Source organism: Phacochoerus africanus, chromosome 3 (assembly GCF_016906955.1).
Source record: "Phacochoerus africanus isolate WHEZ1 chromosome 3, ROS_Pafr_v1, whole genome shotgun sequence".
Taxonomy (NCBI): Eukaryota; Metazoa; Chordata; class Mammalia; order Artiodactyla; family Suidae; genus Phacochoerus; species Phacochoerus africanus.
The window spans coordinates 112,425,348-112,450,169 of NC_062546.1; the positions used below are offsets into that span (position 1 = coordinate 112,425,348).

The 24,822-nt window shown below is 40.4% G+C and overlaps 1 protein-coding gene across 2 annotated transcripts; it reads left to right on the top strand.

Annotated features, from left to right (window-relative positions):
- The first annotated feature begins 1,931 nt into the window (after positions 1–1,931).
- On the top strand, positions 1,932–23,986 carry LOC125123134 (cytochrome P450 4V2). 2 transcript variants are annotated; one of them, XM_047772411.1, is made up of 11 exons: positions 1,936–2,559; positions 8,698–8,810; positions 9,191–9,276; positions 10,367–10,557; positions 11,200–11,269; positions 12,605–12,731; positions 14,728–14,913; positions 18,798–18,900; positions 19,810–19,944; positions 20,037–20,216; positions 21,732–23,986. In XM_047772411.1, exons 1-11 carry the CDS (start codon positions 2,349–2,351, stop codon positions 21,902–21,904), a joined length of 1,575 nt encoding a protein of 524 aa, XP_047628367.1. In that variant the 5' UTR covers positions 1,936–2,348; the 3' UTR covers positions 21,905–23,986. The 2 variants fall into 2 exon arrangements, with proteins under 2 accessions (XP_047628368.1, XP_047628367.1); XM_047772412.1 differs by lacking the exon at positions 20,037–20,216 and having other exon boundaries at positions 1,932–2,559.
- The last annotated feature ends 836 nt before the right edge of the window (positions 23,987–24,822 follow it).

Sequence of the window (24,822 nt, forward strand, 5' to 3'; positions counted from 1 at the left end):
GTGAAAGTGAACAAATGAGACAAAACTTTTATTTTGTTGCCCCCCTCCTTTTAGGGCTGCACCCCCAGCATATGGAAGTTCCCTGTCTAGGTGTTGAATCTGAGCTGCAGCTGCTGGCCTACACAACAGCCACAGCAACTTGGGATCCAAGCCATGTCTTCAACTAAACCACAGCTCACCGCTATGCTGGATCCTTAACCCACTGAGCAAGGCCAGGGATCGAACCCTGAACCTCATGATTCCTGGTCAGATTCATTTCTGCTGCGCCACAACTGGAACTCCTATTTCATTGACCCTTTTAAAAAAATCTTCACTGCCCTCCTCCTTACCCACACACTGGCTTCAAAATAAAAATAATATGCCTAAGCCTGGCACTCAAGGTCTTTTTAAGCTAGCTCCATGCCACCCATCAACACTGTCTTGCTCTAGTCACTAGGAGCCACCCTGTGCTCCAAGCGGGGCCTCTACACTGCCTCTTCAACTCTGCACACCCTTCCCTGAGTTGGAGTATTTCTTTGCTCACATTTGCTGCTGCCTGGAGCACACCCCCCAGACTCTCTTCCTCCACTTCCCAAGGGCAGCAGTTATAGGTTATATCCCTTGCTTTGTCTAAAGGACATAGCAGAGAATCAAATGTAGACACATCCTGAACTTTTATAGCTGTAACTGACCTTATCGTTCAGCCTCGGTCCTTTAGAGGGAAGGAAATGAAAGCCTAGGAAAATATACTTAAAGATATTACACAAATACATCTTTAAGTCTTAAAGGAATTAAACAATATAGAGGTGAATAACATGAAAAGTAAGTTCTTCTCCATCCCCACACCGTAGAGTTGATCAGTATTTTTCTCAGATATTAGTCTAGTTGTAGAGAAAAAAAATTCTCTCAAAGAGGGCATTACATTATAGACTGTGTTCTACAAGTTGTTTTTATTATTTTTTCCACTTAATATTTCACAAATGTTTTTCTGTGTCAATATATATAGATGACTTGAAAAAATTCAGTTGGAGAAAAATCTTAGGTATGTTTTTCCCTACATCAAAGAGGCTCGGCAGGTGTCTGTGGGCAAACTGTAGGGTAGGTGTGAGTAAAACAAATCTCATGAAGCAAAATAAAAATGCCAAGACTTGCATAATATTTCATCCTCTTTGGCACTTTTCCTACAGTTTAGGGACCAGCTGCTAGGAGAGAGGCAGTCCCACCCCAGCCCCTTTGTAAGAAGGATCAAGTTAGACAATGGATCCAGAGTCAGGACTGGATACTTGACCTGGAGAAAAGAGAAACTGGTAGTCAGGGGACACAGCTGCTAGACAGAACTGGAACATCCTTCTCACTGTCCTTACCTTTTCCTTCTACAGGCTCATAACTACTGTCTCCTTATCAAACCCACCTCTCCCAGCATCGCTGACCTCCACCCCTTTCAGAGACCTTGACTTCCATCATCTCCCACCCGCCCCTGTGTTGTTCTCTTGGGTGCTAGCTTTTCTTGGCCCTGAAAATATTTTGAAAAATAATTGGATCACAGCTATACCTTGCTCAAGTCTCCTGTGTCACAATCAGCCACCCAATGTAGACTGAAAACTGGTGCTCTAAGGCTACTTTGGGTCAAAGTAGGTGGCTGCTGGCCTGGAGTAACCCTGATGCAGAAGCCAGGATGCAACTCACCTCCAGCCGGGCAGGGAGTGGACCACTGCTGGATGTGCGAGGAATCGAGGTTAGGTACCCAGCCAGGAAAAAAATGGGTTCCAGCGGCTGAATTTCAAACCAGATGCTTCTTTATTTCAATTTTAAAATATCCTTTTCCCTCTATCCTGAATTGTCACCTACCCAGCATGGGGGTTGGGAGGCTGTAATCCAAAGCCCAGCCCACTCCGGCCCCAGAGTGCCTCTCCATCCTTAAGCTGCCTTCAGTTTCACCTTATTATCGTCCCCAGTCCACCCCCTAACGTGCCTTCGTTCACACTGGCGCAGACCATAGAGAGCTGAAGTTGTTTTCCGGACTTTCATTTTCTGCTGGAAGCAAACAAAGAGGCCAGTGCGCATTACGTAGGCTGTGGCCTTGCTCATAACAACCCCCGCGGTGCTGAGAGGTTAGAGGACCTGATCCCGACGGCCAGGGCTGTGTCTACAGCCAGGCCTGTGCCCAGCCCGGGATGAGGGGGAAGTGAGAGGCCCGGCGCCACCTTCTCCCGCTCTTCCACTGCCCCGCACCCTGAGGCAGGCCAGCCACCCGCATCTCCAGAGGCCGGGAAATCCTTCCCCGGCCGGCCCACTTGATCGCTGGAGCATCCCGGCCCCGCGGTGCCCGCAGGCTCAATCTCTGGGCAGAGCGGCCCGCGGGCGCGATAATGGTGCTGTGGCTGCTGAGTGTCGGGCAGAAACTGCTGCTCTGGGGCGTCTTGGGCGCAGTCTCCCTGGCGGGCGCCACCCTCACTCTCAACCTCCTGCAGTCGGTGGCGAGATATGCACGGAAATGGCAGCAGTTGCGCTCCCTCCCGACCTTGGAGGGTGCCTATCCCTTGCTGGGACACTCGCTGATGATAAAGCCGGACGCCAGAGGTAAGAAACAGCGCCTGGGTCGGCCGCGCCCCCATCCGAGAGCCGCGGGCGGGGGGGAATCCTAGCTGGCGCAGCCCCGCAGGCCCTCTTACAGCCCAGACCTCATCCTTGAGATGCTGGCGCTGGGAGAGAGAACCTATTACCCGCCAGAGGATGGATTCCCAATTCTATCCAGTTTCCCCGTGTCACTGACAAAATTGCTAGTGCCCCCGTCTAAAGGAACGTTTTCTTGTGTACAGTATAAACTGCAATATTGCTAAAGTCTTGCCCTGCTTTTTCGCTTCTTTTCCCACCTCGCAGCTGCCTCTACCTCAAAACACTGCTGTCTGCTTCTGCTTTGGCTAAGCCTTAAGGGCAAAAACTTCCCTGGAACAGTGCAAATGCCATAGAATGCACACACTCTCTCTCTCTTTCTCCCTCTCTCCAACAAGGAACTGACTAGCTATTCACTTGAGGCTTTTCCCCACCCAGACATCAGAAGATTTGAGGGCAACTTTGAGTTCTTCTTGACCTTCATATTTTAGCCTTTTAAGGAGGTTCATAATAACAAAGCTAATACCTAGGCCTTCGTGAAAACTCCTACAGCAAGTTTCAAAAGTCATTTATTTACTAAAGAGTGAATTTTTAAAATTGAAATCATTTTGAAGAGATAGATTTATATATATATATATATTTTTTTTTTTTGATGGAAAAAGATCACTTTCAATTGGAAAGTTCTCAAAAGTATCTGCTATTTGCGATTCTCCACTAGGGAGGGTGACTTAGATTTTAGCACTTTATTTTCATGCAGGTATAAATTGAAATATCCAGAGTGGAAAATATTTGCCAAATATGACATATTTTTATTTTTTAATTAATTCATTTATTAATTTGCTTTTTAGGGCTGCACCTACAGCATGGAATTTCCCGGGCTAGAAGCTGAATTGGAGCTGCACCCCTATACCTCAGCCACAGCAATGCTGGGTCCAAGTTGGATCTGTGGCCTGCACCACAGCTCATGGCAATGCTGGATCTTTAACCCATTGAGTGAGGCCAGGGATCAAACCCAAATCTTCATGAATTCTAGCCAGGTTCTTAACTGCTGAGCCACTAGAAGGAATTCCCATTATGACATATTTTTATTTTTATTTTTTAATTTTTTTTGTCTTTTTAGGGCCGCACCCGAACACATGGAGGTTCCTGGGCTAGGGGTCTAATTGGAGCTGTAGCCACCGGCCTACACCACAGCCACTGCCATGCCAGATCCGAGCCGAGTTTGCGACCTACACCATAGCTCACGGTAACGCTGGATCCTTAACCTACTGATTGAGGCCAGGGATCGAACCCGAAACCTCATGCTTCCTAGTCAGATTCATTTCCCCTGTGCCATGATGGCAACTCCTCATTATGACATATTTTTAAATGAGCCTGGGACCAGAATCCAGGTCCCCCTCATATTGATTGTATATACTAGTAGTTTTACAGGCTGGACAGTAACTCCAACACTTGAAGGATTATTTCTTTTCCATTTCTGTTTCCCAGAATAAAAATAGTGCTGTCATTTCAACCTCACAGGAATACGATGAGACCTCATGGGAGAGTGATAATCAAAATATTGAACATGTTTTGGGGCAGAAGAAATCCAAGTAAATTCTTCACCAGCCAAAAATCAATGCGACTAATATCACGAGTTATCCAACATCACTTTTAGAGCTATGAAAACCTCATTTGTAAAAATCATCTTAGCTAACACTAAAAGCAGAACCAACCTCTCCTGCCCTGAGGGCTTTATTGTATTAAAAAGTAGTTATGTAGAAATATAGTTGCTCCCGACAGCCTAATGAGAGTTTTTCTAAGAATCAAAATCTCTAGTAAGGAAGACCATTTTGAAACAAATTGTGAGTTGATTGGAGGATTTAGAGTAATTCTCTTGGGAGTTCCTGTTGTGGCTCAGTGGGTTATGAACCCAACTAATATCCGTGAGGATGCAGGTTCAATCCCTGGCTTTGCTTAGTGGGTTAAGGATCTGGTGTTGCTGTGAGATATAGTATAGGTTGCAGATACGGCTCAGATCCCGAATTGCTGCAGCTGTGTGGTGTAGGCTGGCTGCTGGAGCACCTATTCAACCCCTAGCCTGGGAACTTCAATCTGCCACAGGTGTGGCCCTAAAAAGCAAAAATAAATAAATAAATAAATAAATAAATAAATAAATAAATAAAGTAATTCTCTTTACTTTCTGAGTGAGGAGCATGACCGTGTATTGTCTTTTATAGAGGGACTTTTTAACCCCTCATACAAGTACTGAATTTTGGCATCAGGCAAACCATTCCTCAATTTCTATCTTTGCAAGTTGTTTGATTTTAGAGGGTTTTTTTTTTCCTTTTTTTAAACCATTTACTTGTAATTACATTACAGAGTACATTTAAGGATTAAGTTCTGCATCACTGCCTAGAACTTGGTTAGAATAAATTCTTTAAAATTTTTAATCAACCATTTATTGAAGCTGTGCTTTGTGCCCAGCATTGAGCTCAGAAAAATTGAGGACAGTAGAATATTCTAAGCTATATCCCCTGTTCTCAGCATCGTTGTCTCTTTTAATGGGAGGCCGTACCTCTCATTTTGTGGCTACTGTACAAGTTCTGGTTCAGTAATTCCACCTGGTGTATGGTTCATGCCTCCCCACGACCCTCTTGAACTCTCATCTCTTGCTTTTCCACTTATGTCAGCACCTATGTGCTACCTGCTATTGCATCTGATACCTTCAAACCAGATTCAGACTTCCTTGTCTTCTCTGTCAAAGCAGGCCAAGGCCAGTGGCATATTAGCATGAATACAGTATTTTAACACTATTGACTTGACCCAGCTCTTTTCACAGCAGTGTTACCAACTTTTTTTGACCAGAAGATGTTTTGAAGCAATATGGTAATATGGTTAATGGTGCACTGAGTACAAAGCCAGGTTCCAGCATGTACTAGCCTTGTGATATATTGGGCAAGATTCTTAACTGTGCACAATTTCCTCAGTTGTTTAATGATAGTAAAAACAGTGCCTCTCCCTATGTAACTGTGGCGAAGCGTTAAAGACATAATACACCTGAAGCCCTTAGAACTAAATCTGACATATAATTAACTTGCCACAGGAAGTAAATGCAATGTAATGAATGTTAATTATTTTAAGATTATTATTACTAGGTTTGGATTGCCAAAATGTGCAAATAAGGTTTTTGTTTTGTTTTGTCTTTTTAGGGCCACACCCATAGCATATGGAGCTTCCCAGGCTAGGGATCGATCAGAGCTACAGCTGCTGGCCCATGCCACAGCCACAGCAACATGGGATCCAAGCTGTTTCTGTGAGCTACACCACAGCTCACAGCAATGCTGGATCCTTAACCCACTGAGCGAGGCCAGGGATTGAACCCACATCTCCGTGGATACTAGTCAGGTTTGTTACCGCTGAGCCACAATGTGAACTCCAAAAATGTGCAAATACTTTTTAAAAAATCAAGGCTATTGACTCAGTTTTAAATACAGTGGCCATTCCTGGCCTTAGCCCCTCTCCTGCTTTGAACAGCTTGACCTGAAGCTCAGGGGTGGGTGAAGCTTTAGGATGTAAGAGGGCCAGGGATGGGCTGAGCATGTGCATATTTACTAACATTGAAAAGAGATGAAAATCTTAAAAGCTTGTTTTTTTTTATTCCATGCCAAATTGTCCCCAGTGCCCAAAGCCCTGCATCAAAAGAGCCTGACCAAAATCTCAAGCACCATATTGGTAACCTCACAGTGGGATTGAGATTAAGCCTATTGTTGTCCATCAGGGATTCCCTTTGCCCAGGAGAAGCCCTGGATACACATATGCCTCCCAACTAGCTGTTCCCTCCCAAAAACTAGAAAGGAAGAAGCAAAACAATCACTACTTGCAGATAGTATGATATTATAGAAAACCCTAGAGACTCCACCAAAAAAATGTTAGAACTGATAAACTACTTCAGTAAAGTTGCAAGATTCCAAATCAATATATAAAAATCAGTTGAGGTTTCTACACACTGATAAGGAACTATCTGGAAGAGAAATTAGCAAAACAATCACATTTATAATTGCATCACAAAGAATAAAATGTCTAGGAATAAATTTAACCAGGGTAGTGAAAATCCTGAAAACTATGAGACATTGATGAAATAAATGGAAGAAGATACAAATAAATGGAAAGATATTTCATGTTTATGGATTGGAATAATTAATATTGTTAAAATGTAAATATTATCCACAGCAATGATCAGATTCAATGCAATCCGTATCAAAATTCCAATAGCATTTGTCACAGAAACAGAATAGTACTAAAATTTGTATGGATACAAATGACTTCAAATAGCCAAAGCAGTTCTGAGAAAGAAGAGCAAAGCTGGAGGGACCACGCTTCCTGATTTCAAATATATTACAAAACTATAATAATTAGCTATAGTAATAATAGTAATGAGAACAGTATGGTGTTAGCATAAGAGTAAACTCATAAATCAATGGAACAGAATACAGAACCCAGAAATAAATTGATGCAAATATGGTCATTAATTTACCACAAAGGACCTAAGAATACATTATGGGGAAAAGACAGACTCTTCAATAAGTGGTGTTGGGAAAAGTGGAAAGACATATACAAAAAATAAAGTAAAATAGGAGTTCCTGTTGTGGATCAGCAGAAACGAATCTGACTGGTATTCATGAGAACGCAGGTTCGACCCCTGGCCTGGCTCAGTGGGTTAAGTATCTGGCATTGCCATGAGTTGTGGTGTAGGTTACAGACGCAGCTCGGATTCTGCGTGACTGTGGCTGTGGCATAGGGCAGCAGCTACAGCTCTGATTTGACCCTTAGCCTCGGAACCTCCATATGCCGTGAGTGTATAAAAAGACAAAAAAAATAAAATAAAATAAAATAAAACCATACCACTATATTATACTATGCACAAAAATTAACTCAAAATGGATTAAAGACTTGAGGGTAAGACCTAAAGCCATAAACTGCCAAGAAGAAAATATAAGTGATAAGCTCCTCAAATTTTTTGATTTGACATCAAAAGCAAAGGCAAAGAAAGCAAAAGTAAACAATTGGGACTACATAAATTAAAAAGCTTCTGCATAGCAAAGAAAACCATCAAAAAATGAAAAAGAAACCTAGCAAAATGGATATATGATGTGCAATCATATATCTAATAAAGGGTTAAATACAGTTAAAAATATATAAAGAACTCATACAAGGCAGTAGCAAAAAACAAACAAACAAAAGAACAAAAAACCCAAACAGTCTGATTTAAAAATTAACAGAGGATCTGAATAGACATTTTCCCAAGGAAGACATATAGGTGGTCAACATGAAAAGGTACTCAATTCACTGCTTCTCAGGGAAATGCCCCAATTAAAACCATGAAAAGATATCATTTCACACGTATTAGAATGGCTATAATCAAAAAGACAAGAAATAACAAGTGTTGGCAAGAGAAAAGGGAACCCTTGGGCACTGTTGGTGAAAATGTAAGTTGATGCAGGTGCTGTGGGAAACAGTATAGATTCCTCAAAACATTAAAGCATTGAAAATAGAACTACCATACATGATCTTGCAATTTACTTCTGGGCATGTATAACAAGAAAATGAAACATGTTCTTTCAAACATTAATTTGAAAGGATATATGCACCCCATGTTCACTCCAGCATTATTTACAATAGGCAAGACATGGAAGAAACCTAGGTGTCCATCACTAAATGAAAGAATAAAGAAAATGTGGTGTGTATGCACATGCGCGAGTGAGCGCCCAGACACAGACACACACGGACAAGTGCACGCGCAGATGCAGACGCACACGTGCACACACTGGAATATTATTCAGCCATAAAAAGAAGGAAATCTTGCACTGTGAAAGCCTAGATGAACCTTGAGGGCATCACACTAAATAAGTCAAAAAAAGAAAAACAAGTATTGTGTGATCTCATTTATATGTGGAATCTAAAACAACAAAAAACAAATAGAAAAATTTCTCTAGGAAATATTGACTTGCCCAAAGTAAAAGAAAAAAGAAAAAGAAAACACAACAAAGAACTCAAAGACACAATATGGAATTTAGTACAAAATTCTTGTCTTGACTGAATTTAAGATGAAATATTTTCTCCCAGATTTTTTTCAGCAGTTAATTCATTTCACTGAAGAATACCGACACCGGCCACTGCTGACACTCTGGCTCGGGACCATTCCTCTGGTTGTCCTTTATAATGCAGAAGACGTGGAGGTGAGTATGTGGCAAACGTGATCAATATTCTACAGTGTATTTGATGGTATGAAAATCTCATTAGAGGTGGTCATCCTCTAGATTCACCCCCCTTTCCCCTCTATAAATGACTGCTTGGTTTCTTGTTCACAGCAGGAACCTGGGAATTATCTCAGATAATGTCTTTTCTTTCAACTCCATTTGGTCCTCAACTGAAGACAGTTGTATGTTCAAAATTCTAATTGAATTTCTTTGAGACACAGGAATGAAAATGAAGCACAGAGAAATAACAGTTATGAAATCTTGCTTTAAAATGTAGTTGTGTCCTAGCCAGTTATTCTTATACTTGAGATAGTTTTGATGTCAATTATCTCTCAAATATTTTTTTTTCTCTCTCTAAGGTAATTTTAAGTAGTTCAAAGCAAATTGAAAAATCCTCTATGTACAAGTTCCTAGAACCATGGCTTGGCCTAGGACTTCTTACAAGGTATGTCAGTGGAAATTTGTAAAGTTGCCTTGTAGAAACAGGCACTCCTATGGGTAACTTGTTATTTCAAGAACTGGCACAGGTATTCTTCTCATAGCAAGACTGAGCTCTCAGGAAGTATGGGAGAAGCCGAAAAGAAAAGTTCAGGTGACAACAGACCTTTGACAGACAGGAGTCCAGGGTATGTGGTCATCTCTAGCCATTATCATAATGATAATAACCAGCATTCCAAGAAGAATTGAGAGGTACTGATGTGTGAATGGAGTAAAGCAAAGGAGAGTTTGCAGCAGAGAAATCTTGAAAATGCCATGGAAGAGGCAGTTGGCCCCAGAGAAGTGTGTGTATTTATATATATATATATATATATTTTCTTTTTGCCTTTTCTAGGGCCGCTCCTGTGGCATATAGAGGTTCCCAGGCTAGGGGTCTAATCGGAGCTGTAGCCGCCAGCCTACACTAGAGCCACAGCAATGCAGGATCCAGGCCGCATCTGCAACCTACACCACCGCTCACGGCAACGCTGGATCCTTAACCCACTGAGCAAGGCCAGGGATCGAACCTGCAACCTCATGGTTCCTAGCTGGATTCGTTTACCACTGAGCCATGACGGGAACTCCCAGAGAAGTATACTGAGCACAGTAACCTCAGTCCTTGAAATGGCTCCCAGGGACAGGGCTCCATCCTCTGAGAGAGACTCTACCAAGAGAAAGGGAGGACCCTTGTGGGGACTCTGGAGAATTCAAAGATAGTAGAGATTAAACTAAATCATGGAGCATGTGGATTACAAGAGGACTGCGGTATTGATGGGGGGAATTAGAATTTTTAGAAACTTAGAATTTAGACATTTAGACAATTCTCAAATGTTTCCACTTTTAATGAATGCCCTTTTAAATATTAGTAATATGGAGCAATATCCAAAATATTCACATTCTGTAACTACACATGAGTCTTTAACCTTTTGACCAAAGCATTTGAGAATCGATAGATTAAGCTATTTCAGGAGAATTTGGTGACTTGACTGTATTTGTATTTTATTTGTTTCAAATGCTGCTGCTTTTTTACTGCTAACCATGTATTGTAATTCTTCTAGTACTGGAAACAAGTGGCGCTCTAGGAGGAAAATGTTAACACCCACTTTCCATTTTACAATTCTGGAAGACTTCTTAGATGTCATGAATGAACAAGCAACTATATTGGTTACTAAGCTTGAAAAACATGTTAACCAAGAAGCGTTTAACTGCTTTTTTTACATCACTCTTTGTGCCTTAGATATAATCTGTGGTAAGTCTCATTAAGTTTTTTTTTTTTTTTGGTCTTTTGTCTTTTTAGGGCCTCATCCACAGCATATGGAGGTTCCCAGGTGAGGGGTTGAATTGGAGCTGTAGCTGCAGGTAGGATCCAAGCCATGTCTGTGACCTATACCACAGCTCAAGGCAATGCCAGATCCTTAACCCACTGATCAAGGCCAGGGATTGAAGAGGCATCCTCAGGACACTAGTTGGGTTCGTTAACTTCTGAGCCATGACGGGAACTCCTGATTTGTTTTTAAAGTTAGGATGTAAAGATAAAATGGCCCAGAAAGAAAGTAACAGTCCATGAGGAAGGCAACTGAGGGGATTGGAAAGGACCCTGGGTTCTTCTGGGTGGTCCTGCTGCTAAAATAGCCACCTGAGAATCAGCAGTCATTTATAGGACTTTGAAGTGAGCAGTCACAGAGCCACTATGACCAGAAGGTCAGAGCAATGGAAGGGCAGGAACAGAGAGTAAGAGAATCATAAGATACAAGAAGAGAGGGAAAAAAACAATTCTTAAATATAGGGGAACAGAGCAGGACATAATGTCTTTTTTCAAGTGTCTGCCACTGGAAAATGTACCCAAGACATGTGCATGAGTTGAATGGTTGTTTCTCACTATATTTTACAGAAACAGCTATGGGGAAGAACATCGGTGCTCAAAGTAATGATGATTCTGAGTATGTTCGAGCAGTTTATAGGTAAATGAAGTGCTTTTAATTATTTCCAAAATTGTTATTGATTAGGTCTTTAAAAATTGTTGCTAATAATTTCTGTCTTCAATAACATCGAAATGAAACATTGTATTAAAATTAACCTAATCATTAAGCATGCATTTCAGTAATAGAAGAAGGATTGTGTAAATCATGGCACATCCAGATTATGCAGTACTTAAAAATGACTATTTTATAATATATCGAGAGATTATATTATGATGCTAAATGGGAAAAGAAAGAGTAAATTTTTTTTTGGAGTTTGATAACCACTGGGTATAAAAAAACTATTCATAGAAAAAAGTAGAAGATACTACATGTTACCTGTGGTTATTATAATTTTTATTAGTGTGTGCTCTCTTAAGTTTTATTTTTGTTGTGATTCATTCTCCTTTTCTATTATTTTCTGCACTGAATATGCATTAGTTTTTGATTGAAATAATCAACTTTACTTTTAAAATTGTTTGTTATTACTCAGTGATTAAGTGGCAGGGCAAGGATTTGACTTGACTTTTTTGATTTGACTTTAAGTCCACTGCTCACTTTGCTTCATCTTAATAACTATTTATTGAGCATCTGTATTCCACCGTTACTGCACAAGGTACTGCCTAATTTTACAGGGGCACACAAAACAGACAGACTAGCAGGGGAGACAGGAATTGATGCATGTAAATATAAACTTATAAATTAAAATAATTGCTTAGAAAGAAAAGATAAAATTGATAGGAGAGATGAAAACAAGGCTATGTCTTACAAAGTGGCCGGGAAAGGTCTTTTTGGAGGAATTGGCATCTAAGCTGGTCACAAAGGAGGAGATGGTGTAAAGGTCTTTCTGCTTTTCACTGGAAATGATGAGGGCGGTGCTCGGGACAGCTGGGAGACAGATGGGTATTTAATGAGCACTTTTCTGTGGAAGAGGGCAACCATTTGTTTTCTGGCACTCCAGAGGAGTGAGTGAGCGAGCAAGTAAGTGGACATTAAAAGAGGCAGATTTCATATCAACCCATGGTACCAAAGCCACAGGCAGCCGGAGGAGGTCCAGAACTCTCCTTGGAGAAACAGAAGCAGAGATCAGATGTTGTAAGGATGTTTTATAATGGATTATTCCTTCCTCTAAAGAGCCCATTAAATGTTTAAGCTTCACTGCATGTGTAATAACCTGTGCATTCATTGTTGAGCATAAAGCTTGGAGCTCTTAGCAGCCTCTAAGATGAAGCTTCATCATTGCCACCTATCAGCCTCATTGAGACTGGGTATCAAATAGGTGCTCAAGAAATACACATCTTCCATGTATCAGCTGATGTCTTTTTATCCTACTTATAGGGTGAGTGATTCAATACATCGAAGAATGAAGGCACCCTGGCTCTGGTTTGATTTTTTGTACTTTATGTTTAAAGATGGACAAGAATACAGAAAGAGCTTAAAGATCCTACATAATTTTACCAGCAATGTAAGATTTCCATTTTTTTAATTGTGATAAAACATACACAACATAAAATATACCATTCTGGCCATTTTAAATGTACAATTGAGTGGCATTACGTAATTCCCAATATGCAGCCATCACCACCATTTATTACCAGATCTTTTACAAGTCCATGATTTTAATGTTGTGTTAACATACCCTGGAACCTGTGTCTCATAAAACAAAGGTTGAATGGAATAATAATGGAAAAACATTGAGAGCAGATTACATTTTAATTAAATATTTGCTAAATATTAATTAAACACTTGTTAGGGGGCAAACATGGTATTGAGTACTCCAAACAAGTAATGAGTAAGACATGTATGCCCCTACCTTAAAGAGGTTAGTCTAGTAGAGGAGCTTGTCTATTAAAAAATTACAAAATGTGATATGAACTATAAACATTTATTAACAAACAGGGTTATTCATTCAAAGAATAAAGAGACAAGGATTGATGTTATAAGAGTCTTCTGGAAAATGTTTAGATTAGGCAGTAGTTTTCAATGCATAGGGCATTTATAGCAGTATCTCAACTTGGAAAAGAAGAAAATTAACCAGAGACTACTATTTTACTTCCAGTTCAAAAATAAGGAGATAGTGATATTGTTTCAGGATACAGGAGGTCAGTCTTGGGTTAAACATGTGTTTTTGACAGAGCAATATTTAATTGAAAATAGACATCAAGCTATGATTTTAGTGTACTGATAAAAACTCTGATTTAAATATATTCTTGCTTTGCTGTAAGTTCTGGTTTAAAATATTTAAGGATTGCTTCCTTCAGTGAGGCACAGCCTATCACCAACAGATCATGTAGTTACCAAGTCAGCAGATGTTAGATGACTGAGCTCTTGGGTTTAGTTGGCCACAGTGGAGAACGGATTCATCTCCCTTACTGGGCAGTAGAAGAATGACCAACAGTTTGTGTGTTATAACTGCCATTAAATTTTTCCTCAAATTATATGCATTACTGTCAATATCAATCACTAATGAATTCCAAATTGGGTGAACAATATTATTCATTTAATAAATTTTGAAAATGGCACATTGAGTACCTGGCACTAAAGGTTCCCTCCAGGATGAAAGGACATGGAATATTTTGTCCTCAAAGAACTTAGGATCTATTCATTCAGACCACTTAGGAGCAGGTTTGGTCAATTGCCTGATAGGAGAAGAAAGTTGATATGTATAACTAAATTAAGTTCATGGGCTTTAATTTTTTATTCATTCAGAAAAGATCTAATTGAACATTTCTAAAATGCCAGGGGTTGGAAATATATCAGTGAACAAAGACAAATTTGCTGCCATGTGGATGGTACATTTGAGTTATGCCTTATGTTATAGAACAAGTATAATATAAGGCCAGGGGGTGAGTGAAAAAGAAAAAAAAAATAGAGTTAGGAAGATAGTAAATGCTAGGGACCAAGGTAGCTGTGATCTGGGAGGTCTTTCTGATAGTGTGAAAAGGGGCCACAACTTTAAAGGAGGGAGGGAGCCAGGCACACTGGAGTCTGAAGAAAGAGAATTCTAGGCAGAGGGGACAGCAAGCATATAGGGTGAATTGACTAATCAGCTTGCTGTTCTTTTCTCCAATACAACCTGTAATTAGAATGATCCATAATTAGTCTATTATATAATGATTGCATTTTCTCCACTACCTAAACTTTTTCTCATTAGCTCATTCAAACCTCTATGGTACCCTTTAGTAGACTACTAACTATTCTAGTGTTGAAAAAGATGACAAAAATAGCACTTGAATATTCTGAATTTATCTGATATGAAATGTTTCAAAAATCTTATCAAACAACATCCTAAAATGTTAAAAGGAAGCTTTACTATATTTTCACAAGAGCCTGAATTATTGTTGAGTTAGAACAGCAAAGGTTTAGAAAAAAAATCCATTAAAGAAGCTAGTCATAGGAAAATGTATTATGAAGGTACCTCAAATTCCAAACCAGAACATATGATTGTTTAAATCATATAGGTCATCACTGAACGGGCTAGTGAAATGAAGAGAGATGAGGAACGTAGCCATGATGACAAGGACATTCCCCCACACAAAAATAAATGCAAGGCTTTTCTTGACTTGCTTTTAAATGTGACTGATGACAAAGGTAACAAGCTGAGTCATGAAGATATTCGAGAAGAAGTTGACACCTTTATGTTTGAGGTATTTTATCTTATGTTATTTTCGGATATCATTAAACAAACTCCAGTTTTGTCTTTTTTTTTTTTAAGAATTTTTAGCGTTATTTTTATTTGTTTAATTTTAATAAATTTTCAGGCATACTCACTGCATGTGGAAGTTCCTGGGCCAGGGATTGAACTGACACCACAGTAGTGATGGATCCTTTACCTGCTACGCCAGGAGAGAGCTCCTAGCATTATTTTTTAGAGTTTACTCAAGTTTTAAAGTAGTCACATAACTGAAGATGAGTCATTAAATTATAATTAGAAATTACAAAATGTAAGACCCTGATTAAGTACCAGCTCAACTTTCTTCTTCAGAAAAAGCTTTTGACTTGTGGTGGGTATCTTGATAGACACAATGTTTTCTCAAGAAAACCTTAAACTCATCAGATTTTTCCAAGCAGCAAAGCAGCTAGAAATTGCTCTCACTTCCTTATGTGGCTTCATCCCTTTATTTTTTAATCTCTGAAAGCCACAAGTCTGTCCCAGCACTACTTCCTTTTTGAAGTTCTAGCAGCCAAGTGCTTAGTTCTTGATGTGAGTTGCTGTAACTAAAGAGAGAAAGAGTGCTCTGAGAGAGAGTTTAACACATTTGCAATTCTAAAGGGATTTCTGGTCTTCAAATAAGAAAGATGCGGTTTTTACAAAAGGTAATTCTGACATTATTAAATATTACAAAGAATGACTCAGTGTGTGGATTGCCAAATATAGACGAAGAAATGGTTTTTTTGTTTGTTTGTTTTTGCTTTTTAGGGCCACTCCTGCATCCTATGGAAGTCCCAGGCTAGGGGTTGAATTGGAGCTATAGATGCCTGCGGACACCACAGCCACAGCAACGCTGGATCTTAACCCACTGAGGGAGGCCAGGGATATAACACGCATCCTCATGGGTACTAGTCAGATTAGTTACTGCTGAGCCACAAGGGAACTCCCAAAAATGGTTTTTAAAAGCACAGTGTGGCAATATCCTGGAAGTGGAGGAAAATGAAGGGTGTCAGCAGTGTCTGAATGACTCAGCGGTTGCCAACCGTCGGTGGTATGAGCCTTCCCCTTCTTGCCATCTGGGCCCAGTGTCCCTGGGGTGCAGCCTGCGCCAGGGCCAGCGCATTCTCCCTGGGATGCTGTGTAGAAAGCGAGCGGTGTCAAGGGTCCCTAGGCCCAAGGTCTCCTTCTGGCTCCGTGCTCGCTGGCGCTACAAGATTGAGCCAGTCATCCCAGGTCTTTGTCACAGTTTCCCTGTATATAAAAATAGAGAGATGGGGAGTTCCCGCCACGGCGCAGTGGTTAACGAATCCGACTGGGAACCATGAGGTTGAGGGTTCGGTCCCTGCCCTTGCTCAGTGGGTTAACGATCCGGCGTTGCGGTGAGCTGTGGTGTAGGTTGCAGACGCGGCTCGGATCTTGTGTTGCTGTGGCTCTGGTGTAGGCCGGCGGCTACAGCTCCGATTGAACCCCTAGCCTGGGAACCTCCATATGCCGCAGAAGCGGCCCAAAGAAATAGCAAAAAGACAAAAAAAAAAGAGAGAGAGAGATGGATTTGATCATTGGTTTTAAACCTCTTTTTAAAGCAGAACACTTTATCGAAATTACATTTTATGCGTAAACTGGATATCTAAATTAGCTGAAAAGTAGAGCCTGCGGGCTTTGGGGCAAAATCCCAGCTCTCTCACCTGTACTAGAGGAAGGACCTCGGGCACCTGATGGAGACTTTCTGGACCTTGGTGTCCTCGTTGACATAGACTGTGCCTGGCAGGATACAGGATACTTAAGAGGATTAGACTACAGATTTTTTTTTTTTTTGGTCTTTTTGATATTTCTTTGGGCCGCTTCTGCGGCATATGGAGGTTCCCAGGCTAGGGGTCTAATCGGAGCTGTAGCCACCGGCCTACGCCAGAGCCACAGCAACGCGTGATCCGAGCCGCGTCTGCAACCTACACCACAGCTCACGGCAACGCCGGATGGTTAACCCGAATCGTTAACCCGGATCGTTAACCCACTGAGCAAGGGCAGGGACCGAACCCTCAACCTCATGGTTCCTAGTCGGATTCGTTAACCACTGCGCCACGACGGGAACTCCACGACTACAGATGTTTTAAAGTGTGCCGAGAACCATGCAGGCACTTGGGAAGCACGTAACAGGTACTGGCTACTGTTATTTGCTGTTGAGGTGGAGAGACCAGCCCACATCTCCACCCCGCATGCGCACACGCACCCATGGCCATATATCGGCACTTACACATACATACACTCTCACACACACACCTTCACATCCACACACGGGCCCACACACATCCTTCTCCCACAGGAAATCTCTGCCTTTCTTGAAAACAGACTAATGATCTCTTTCTTCCAGCGCTAATGTTCTTTGCAATTCTAAGTTTTTTCTTTTCGCATCAAATAGGAGGCGTAGCACTTGCAACTGTCAGATTGTGTCCTCCTCCATGAGGCCGAGGCAGGCTATTACTAGACACTAAGGTATCCGCCCCATCCTGGCGGGCTTCTCTCAACTGTGTGTTTTATGCTTTGTTTCCTTCTGCTTTCTTCTGGGAGCAGGCAAGCTGAAATAGGAAATTCAGCAGACATCTCTTACACGCCTGGATCAGACTTCCTCTTATAAATTATGGAGAAGTTATTAAGAATTATTTAGCCAGAGCCCTTCTTTCTGTAACTTTGGTAAACAACTGAGTGAAATGGGCCAGAGTTCAGTAGATCTTGGAAAGGATCAGCAAGCACGGGGCAAGGCAAAGACACACGAGAATCAGAGACTTGTAATCTCTGTTTTTAAAAATTGCAGAATAAACCTCAAACAATTCAATTTAGAAGCTAACAACTGGGAGTTCCAGTAGTGGCGCAGCGGAAACGAATCCAACCAGGAACTATGAAGTTGCCGGTTCTATCCCTGGCGTCGCTCAGTGGGTTAAGGATCCGGCATTGCTGTGAGCTGTGGTGTAGGTCGCAGATGTGGCTCGGATCTGGTGTTGCTGTGGCTGTGATGTAGGCTAGTGGCTACAGCTTCAATTAGACTCTAGCCTGGGAACCTCCATATACTGCAGATGGTGGCTCTAAAACAGGACAAAAGACAAAAGACAAAAAAAAAAAAAGCTAACAACTGCTTTGGAGCCTTCTGCACAGAAGAAGAAAAATTGCAACCATCAACTGTGTCGAATAGGGAAAATGGAAAAGTAAGATCTTTCCAAGAGGAGATAATTCATTTTCTCTCTAGTTCCCTTAAAAGTCTTATCCATAGAGCTATAGTAATATTATTATTAATTTTCCAATTTTTTTTCTGAAAAACTCATGTAATGTGAATAATGGTGTCAAGTATTTCATGGTGTTTTTCTGAAGAATAATTGACTTAGTTTCAGCAAAATACTTAATATTTTGCCCATAGCTCAGCAAGTATTACATAAGGCTAGTCATCAACTTCTTGATGTGGCAGATGTTACTCAGAACCACACGTGTACTCCCTGGTGTCCTGTGTCAACAGGTAAAACCTACCTTACAAATGCTGGAAGGTAAAGGAGTACAGATCTGATAAATTGGCTCTTGAAAGTCAGACTTTTTTCCCTTAAAAACCATCTAGGTCACCTAATTTCCTTGAAATAACCACTATTAGCACAGCCCCACCACTTCTCATCACATAGGCAACTCTGTGTAGTGTTGAAATGTCTCCTTAAGGATGAACTGCCCCTTTGAAGAGATTGTTCTATTTGTGTCTCACCCAAGGTGAAATGCTGTCCATTAATTTGTTACATTGGGTCACAATGCAGCTGTCAAGTCCAGAGACAGTTCAAGATAGAGTTATCTCTTCTCATCTTCTCAGTACAACTCTATTGTTATTTCTTTTTCCCCTTACCTTTGTAGGGCCATGATACGACTGCAGCTGCAATAAACTGTTCCCTATATCTCTTGGGTTTTTATCCAGAAGTCCAGAAAAAAGTGGACAATGAACTGGAAGAAGTGTTTGGTATGTTTGGTCCCTTCACTAGTTCCACTGTGGGTACCACGTGTTTTTCTTGCACATGATGGATACGTGGTAGGACCTATTCTAGAGATACTGCGGTAGGCAGGAAAGCTCCCATATGGGGTCCCTTCCATTACCAGTCTTTACAAGGCCTCATGGATTCACTTACAGGATACAGGCATTTGCTAATTGCATGGCATGTGATGGCCCTGTGCTCAATGCCGGAGAGGCACAGGTAAATGTTACTGTCATTTACCTGTGCCTCTTACTTATTAAGGATCTTACTCCTTAATAGATGAAGCAGACATGTGTACATAAAGCATGGAGTCATGGCTGTGTGCTTGAATGATATAAAGAAGACTCCACTTGAGAGCAGAGAGGAGCAGGTGACATTAGATAGAGGGGTCAAGGAAAACTGTTTGATACAGCATCACTTCTAGCCACAGATGAGCGAGAAGATGTGTTAAGCTGATAGGACATACATTTCTATTGCACAGCCAGCAATCTGCAGGTAAGCAGCCCTAGGCTGATGCCACTAGTGATGTCATCAGAGTCCCAGCACCCCTGTCTTGTGAATCAGCCACTCCCTTCCTCTCTTCCTCCAGCCCCTGGCAACCCCTAATTTACTGTATGTCTCTATGGATTTACTACCTGTTCTGAGTTTTTCCTATAAATGGATTCCCACAATATGTGACTTTTGGTGACCAGTTTCTTTTACTGAACATGGCATCTCATTTTCTTCTTCTTCTTTTCTTTTTTTTTTTTTTTTGATTATGGGTAATGTTAGAAATTCTACTCTAGCTCTAGATATTTAACATTCATTGTTTCGATAAGGATATTCTTCTTTGATATCCCACCCCCCAAGCTCAAATAACTCTTTCATTGTTATCTCATGTATTTATTTACAACCAGGGAAGTCTGATCGCCCTGCTACCTTAGAAGACCTGAAGAAACTCAAATATCTGGAATGTGTTATCAAGGAGAGCCTTCGCCTTTTTCCTTCTGTTCCCTTCTTTGCCCGTAGTATTAATGAAGACTGTGAAATTGGTAAGAATTCTACAATTTGAATAGTAGGGAGAGTGGATGTTTTGATGTCTGTCTTGCTCCATCCTCATGGCCTGTTGACTACTTTTTGACAGCGGGTCACAAAATTGTGAAAGACTCTCAAGTAATAATCGTGCCCTATGCGCTGCATAGAGATCCAAGGTACTTCCCCAACCCTGAGGAATTCAGGCCAGAACGGTTTTTTCCTGAGAATTCCAAAGGACGACATTCATACGCATACGTGCCCTTCTCGGCTGGACCCCGAAATTGTATAGGTTTGTATCCACCGGAACTGGTTCGACCTTTCAGGCTAGCAGAGTAGCGGATTTCTCACAAAAATTTCTTGGGATGTAGTATCCCATAAGCAGCAGTCTTAAAAAAGAAAAGAAAGAAAGAAAAGAAAAACCAAACAAAAACTGGCTTCCTCTCCCTTCCACTATATTATATATTATTATTTTAAACTATGGCTGCTATAAGATGTATTAGTTTGCCAGGGCAGCCATAACAGAGTACCGCACACTGGGTGGCTTAAAGCACAGGAATTTATTTTCTCGTAGTTCTGGAGGAAAGAAGTCCAAGGTCAAGGTGTCAGCAGGATTGGTAACTAACCTCTCCTTAGCTTGTAAATGCTTATCTTCTCCCTGTATCCCCATATGGTCCTTCCTCTGTGTGTGTCTGTATCCTAATTTCTTCTTATTAAAGGGACATTAGTCAGACTGGATTAGGATCCACCCATCTGACCTCCTTTTAATGTAATTATCTTTAATTTAAAGGTCCTAGCTCCAAATACGTGCATAGTCTAAAGTATGGAGGTTTAGGACTTCAACCTATGAATTTACGCCCATGTAATTCAGCCCATGTCATAAAGCACAATTAGTTTCATGGTAGAGCTGGAAAATGTTGTAGCTTTTAGAATAAAGCAGACTATATTACACATGGTAGAAAACTTATTTATAATGATGAGTTGTATTTAACTCACTTTTTAGTTTGTTTCTTTAAAGAGTTTGCAAAACCAAAACACCAGATGCTTACCACAGGGCCAGCTGAAGTGCTTCAGCAAGATGAATACACATTACCATGCATTATAATCACTGTTGGCTTTGGAATCTCTAGCATTTTACTACTAATGTAAATGCAGGCATTTGTAAAATAAGGGCAGATTCAAATGTATGAATCCGAAGCTTATTTGGTGACTATATGGCAAATTAAATTAAAGGTCCAATAACAACAACATCAAAAAAAGGAGTTCCCATCGTGGCAGAGCAGAAACAAATCCAACTAGGAACCATGAGATTACAGATTTGATCCCTGGCCTTGCTCAGTGGGTTAAGGATCTGGCATTGCTGTGAGCTGTGGTGTAGGTGGCAGATGTGGCTTGGATCTGGCATTGCTGTAGTGTTGCCTAGCCCCTCAGCTGTAGCTCTGATTAGACCCCTGGCCTGGGAACCTCCATATGCCGCTAGTGCAGCCCTTAAAAAAAAAAGCAAAAAAGAAAAAAAATGAAGGTCTAATAACAAAGTACTTTAGTGTGGTGATTCTCATGCTTGAATGAGCCCAGGATTTATCTGGGGTTTTGCTAAAATACAAATACCTGGACCACCCTAGCTGTTCAGATGCACTGGGTGGGAGCAGGGAAAGGCACTCAGGAATCTTCATTTTTAACAAGCATCCCAAGTGATTCTGACTCTCCCAGGGCCCATTGTGAAAATACCAATTGCTTGCTTCCTCTAATTGGATTTGTGATTTTCACCTTTGAGATCTATCACTAAAGTATTTACATTCATTTGAAGGTCAAAAGTTTGCCATAATGGAAGAAAAGACCATTCTTTCTTGCATCCTGAGGCATTTTTGGGTAGAATCCAACCAAAAAAGAGAAGAACTTGGTCTAGCAGGAGAGCTGATTCTTCGCCCAACTAACGGCATCTGGATCAAGTTGAAGAGGAGAAAAACAGATGAATCCTAATGATACTCTTGGGCTGTGTTCTTATAAAACGGTCTTTCTTTAAAGGAAACTTTGCATTTATGCTTTGTAGATCATGAATTCAGTATTTTTAATCTCTGGACCTTATTTTTCTTGTCCTTACTTATTGGATCAAGTCTACCAGAGACAGAGTTTTCATATCTTTGTCACCACGGTAGCTCTGATCCCTGGCCTTGATCCCCAAAGTGGAGTTAACTATTGACTATACCCAAATAAACATACAAAAGCTTCTCAGCAGAGGGATCCACAGGCCAAGTCAATTTCAATGGACAGACCCAAAAGATATAATTTAATTGTAGTTCCAAGATATTTTTAATGTACTCTTGTTGACTCAGGAACTTATATTCATATCTATTCATAGACATTTATTTGAAAAGAGTAAGTAAGTCCTTAGACTTAAGAAGCTTGAGTTTCAAGAATTTTATCAGTGGTGTCAGTTCTGAAAAGAATAGTCATTATGATACTTTTCAGATTTAATCATCTACAGTTGATCATTTATAAGCTGACTCATAGGTTCTGTTCCTACATCCCTTTGGACTCTATACTTATAGCTCTCCTTTCATTCCTCAGAGCATCATACTTCTCTTTATATATCACATGTTATTGGGAGAGATTCCTCTGAGTAATCTCCAGTCCCTCATGGTGCCTCAGGGAGTTGACTAGAGGCTTTTGGACCTGGAAGGACCTTAGAGCTTATCTAGTTATGCAGTGGCCACTCCCTCTCCACAGGTTCTGAATCCATGGATTCAACCAACCAGAGTGGAAAATATTTGAACAAAAAATTCCAGAAAATTCCCCAGAGCAAAACTATTTACATAGTGTTAAGTATTAGAAGTAATCTAGAGATGCTTACGGTTGGATGTGCATATCCACATGCAAATATTATGGCATTTTATAATAAGGGATTTAAGCATCCATGGATTTTGGTATCCTTGGGTGAGCCTGGAACCTGGAACCAATCCCTTGCAGATACTGGAAGATGACTGCCTTTTTATTAGAAGGGAATTGGTTCAATGGAAACGTAGATTTCTTCCCAAAGCCATTCCACTACTGAGTAATAGGACTGGCAATAGAGGTCTTTACTCTAGATCTCCCTACTCCCAATATGATGACACTTCTGCAATATGCTCTTGCTTTATGGAACTCATGTCTATAACTAGATGCATCATTAGAACACAGATGTTCTTCCTCTCATTTTGGCATATCTCTTCTAGAATTCTTCCATGATTGAAGGAAAAGAGAAGCACTTTATCCATATGAAGTAATTCAGGAGTATCTCAGTTTAGGGTTAGACTTCCAGTAAATTCAGTCCTCCAGAATATACCTGTCAAGCTGATGACTGACATCCATTCCCTGAATTTTAATGCCATGGACAATATCTCTACTCCCTTACTCAGTGACTTTAAAAAACTTTTTAATAAATAATTGTCATAGGATTATTTCTTTAATTTTCTGATGGCAATAGCTGATAGAAACGACATATTAAGAAGATGGAATATATATTCAATGGATGTCAAAGAAAGACGTTACAAACCCAAAGCCATTTGGGAAGCATCACAGGCTGGGACAAAGCAGGGTCAGCAACTCTACCCACTTTAATATCCCAAAGATCCCAGTGCAGACAACCCAGCCCCCTAAGCAGATGAGGAAAAGTCAAGGAAATATATGATACAGTTGAAAAAGATTCTCATCCTATGATTGACCTTGTTATCTAGAAAGTGGATATGCTAGAAAATCTTGTTCCCAGATGACTTTGGATAATGGGAGTTTTATTTGTGGAAATCAGTCTTATTTCTCAATTTTATGCACTTACTCTTAAATCTTATTTTTTTTGTTGTTGTTGTTTTTTAAGTGACTCTATATTAGATGTGAAATTAAATGTAAAGTAAAATATTGCTAAATGTTCCCTTTTTAAAATCTTTGTTTAGCCTCAGAATAATTTGTTATTCGTATTTTAATTGGAAATTTTCTGAAACTGTGTCAGAGTTGGAATTGAGAAATTGTCATCTTCTGTAGTATTGAAATGCAGATCCTGATTACTTTAAATAAAAGGATTATCAAATATCTGTTTGTATCTCCACTTACCGGTCTTACTTCTACTTGAAATAAGTATTGCAAGAAAAATAAGTTAGGTTTTAAACATGGGTGCTACATTTTATTCTAAGTATTAATGGCATTTTGAAATATGGTTAACTTTAAAGACAAATTAGTGGGTGGCTGATTCATAATGCAATAAAAGAAAAAGCACTTTCGAGTTGATGTCATCAGTGTCACTCAGAATTTCTAAAAAGTGATCCTCATGTCATTGCGATAGACTGATTTTGAGTTTCCCTGAATCTGAAGAATAAACTGGAGGAGAAGTAGAGATTTGAAAACACTTTGTACAGCTGATATCTGAAAATGAAATCCCTCAGAACTACCTTGGAATCAGCAAAAAACATTTTAAAAAATTTAAAAAAGCATCACTGGGTCCCAGGGACTTACAGTCTAGAAACCTCTCCTGGTGGTGGACTATGAATTGATGCTTTATTCATTGTCACAGACAACTGAGGACCAACTGAGCTAGCTTACAAAGAGATGCTGAAAGATCAGTTTTTACCCTGGAATGTATCTAGAAGGTCAAAAAGTATTTGCAGCATCAAACAAGAGGCTAGTGGGTACATTAAAGATTTTTTTAATCCACCTAGACACCCCCTTTTTCTAGGATTAGTAGTGGTAAATCTCCTCTACCTTTTTTTCTGTTCTCCTCATCCGTTTGCTTCCCCCAAACACACTCGTAAGTATGTGGTTCTAACTGATCCTGCCTGTGTTCTTAGGTGTTTCCACTCGACATAAATTGATTAACCCAAGTGGGATCCAATCAGAGTGTTCCCTGTGACTTTTTAAAGCTGGAATTGAAG

Bases quoted from the DNA above. Each gene is read 5' to 3' on its own strand.
- LOC125123134 (XM_047772411.1), top strand. From the start codon at position 2,349: ATGGTGCTGTGGCTGCTGAGTGTCGGGCAGAAACTGCTGCTCTGGGGC. The intron at 8,811-9,190 runs GTGAGTATGTGG...TCTCTCTCTAAG, and splicing joins ATAATGCAGAAGACGTGGAG to GTAATTTTAAGTAGTTCAAA. The intron at 12,732-14,727 runs GTAAGATTTCCA...TAAATCATATAG, and splicing joins TACATAATTTTACCAGCAAT to GTCATCACTGAACGGGCTAG.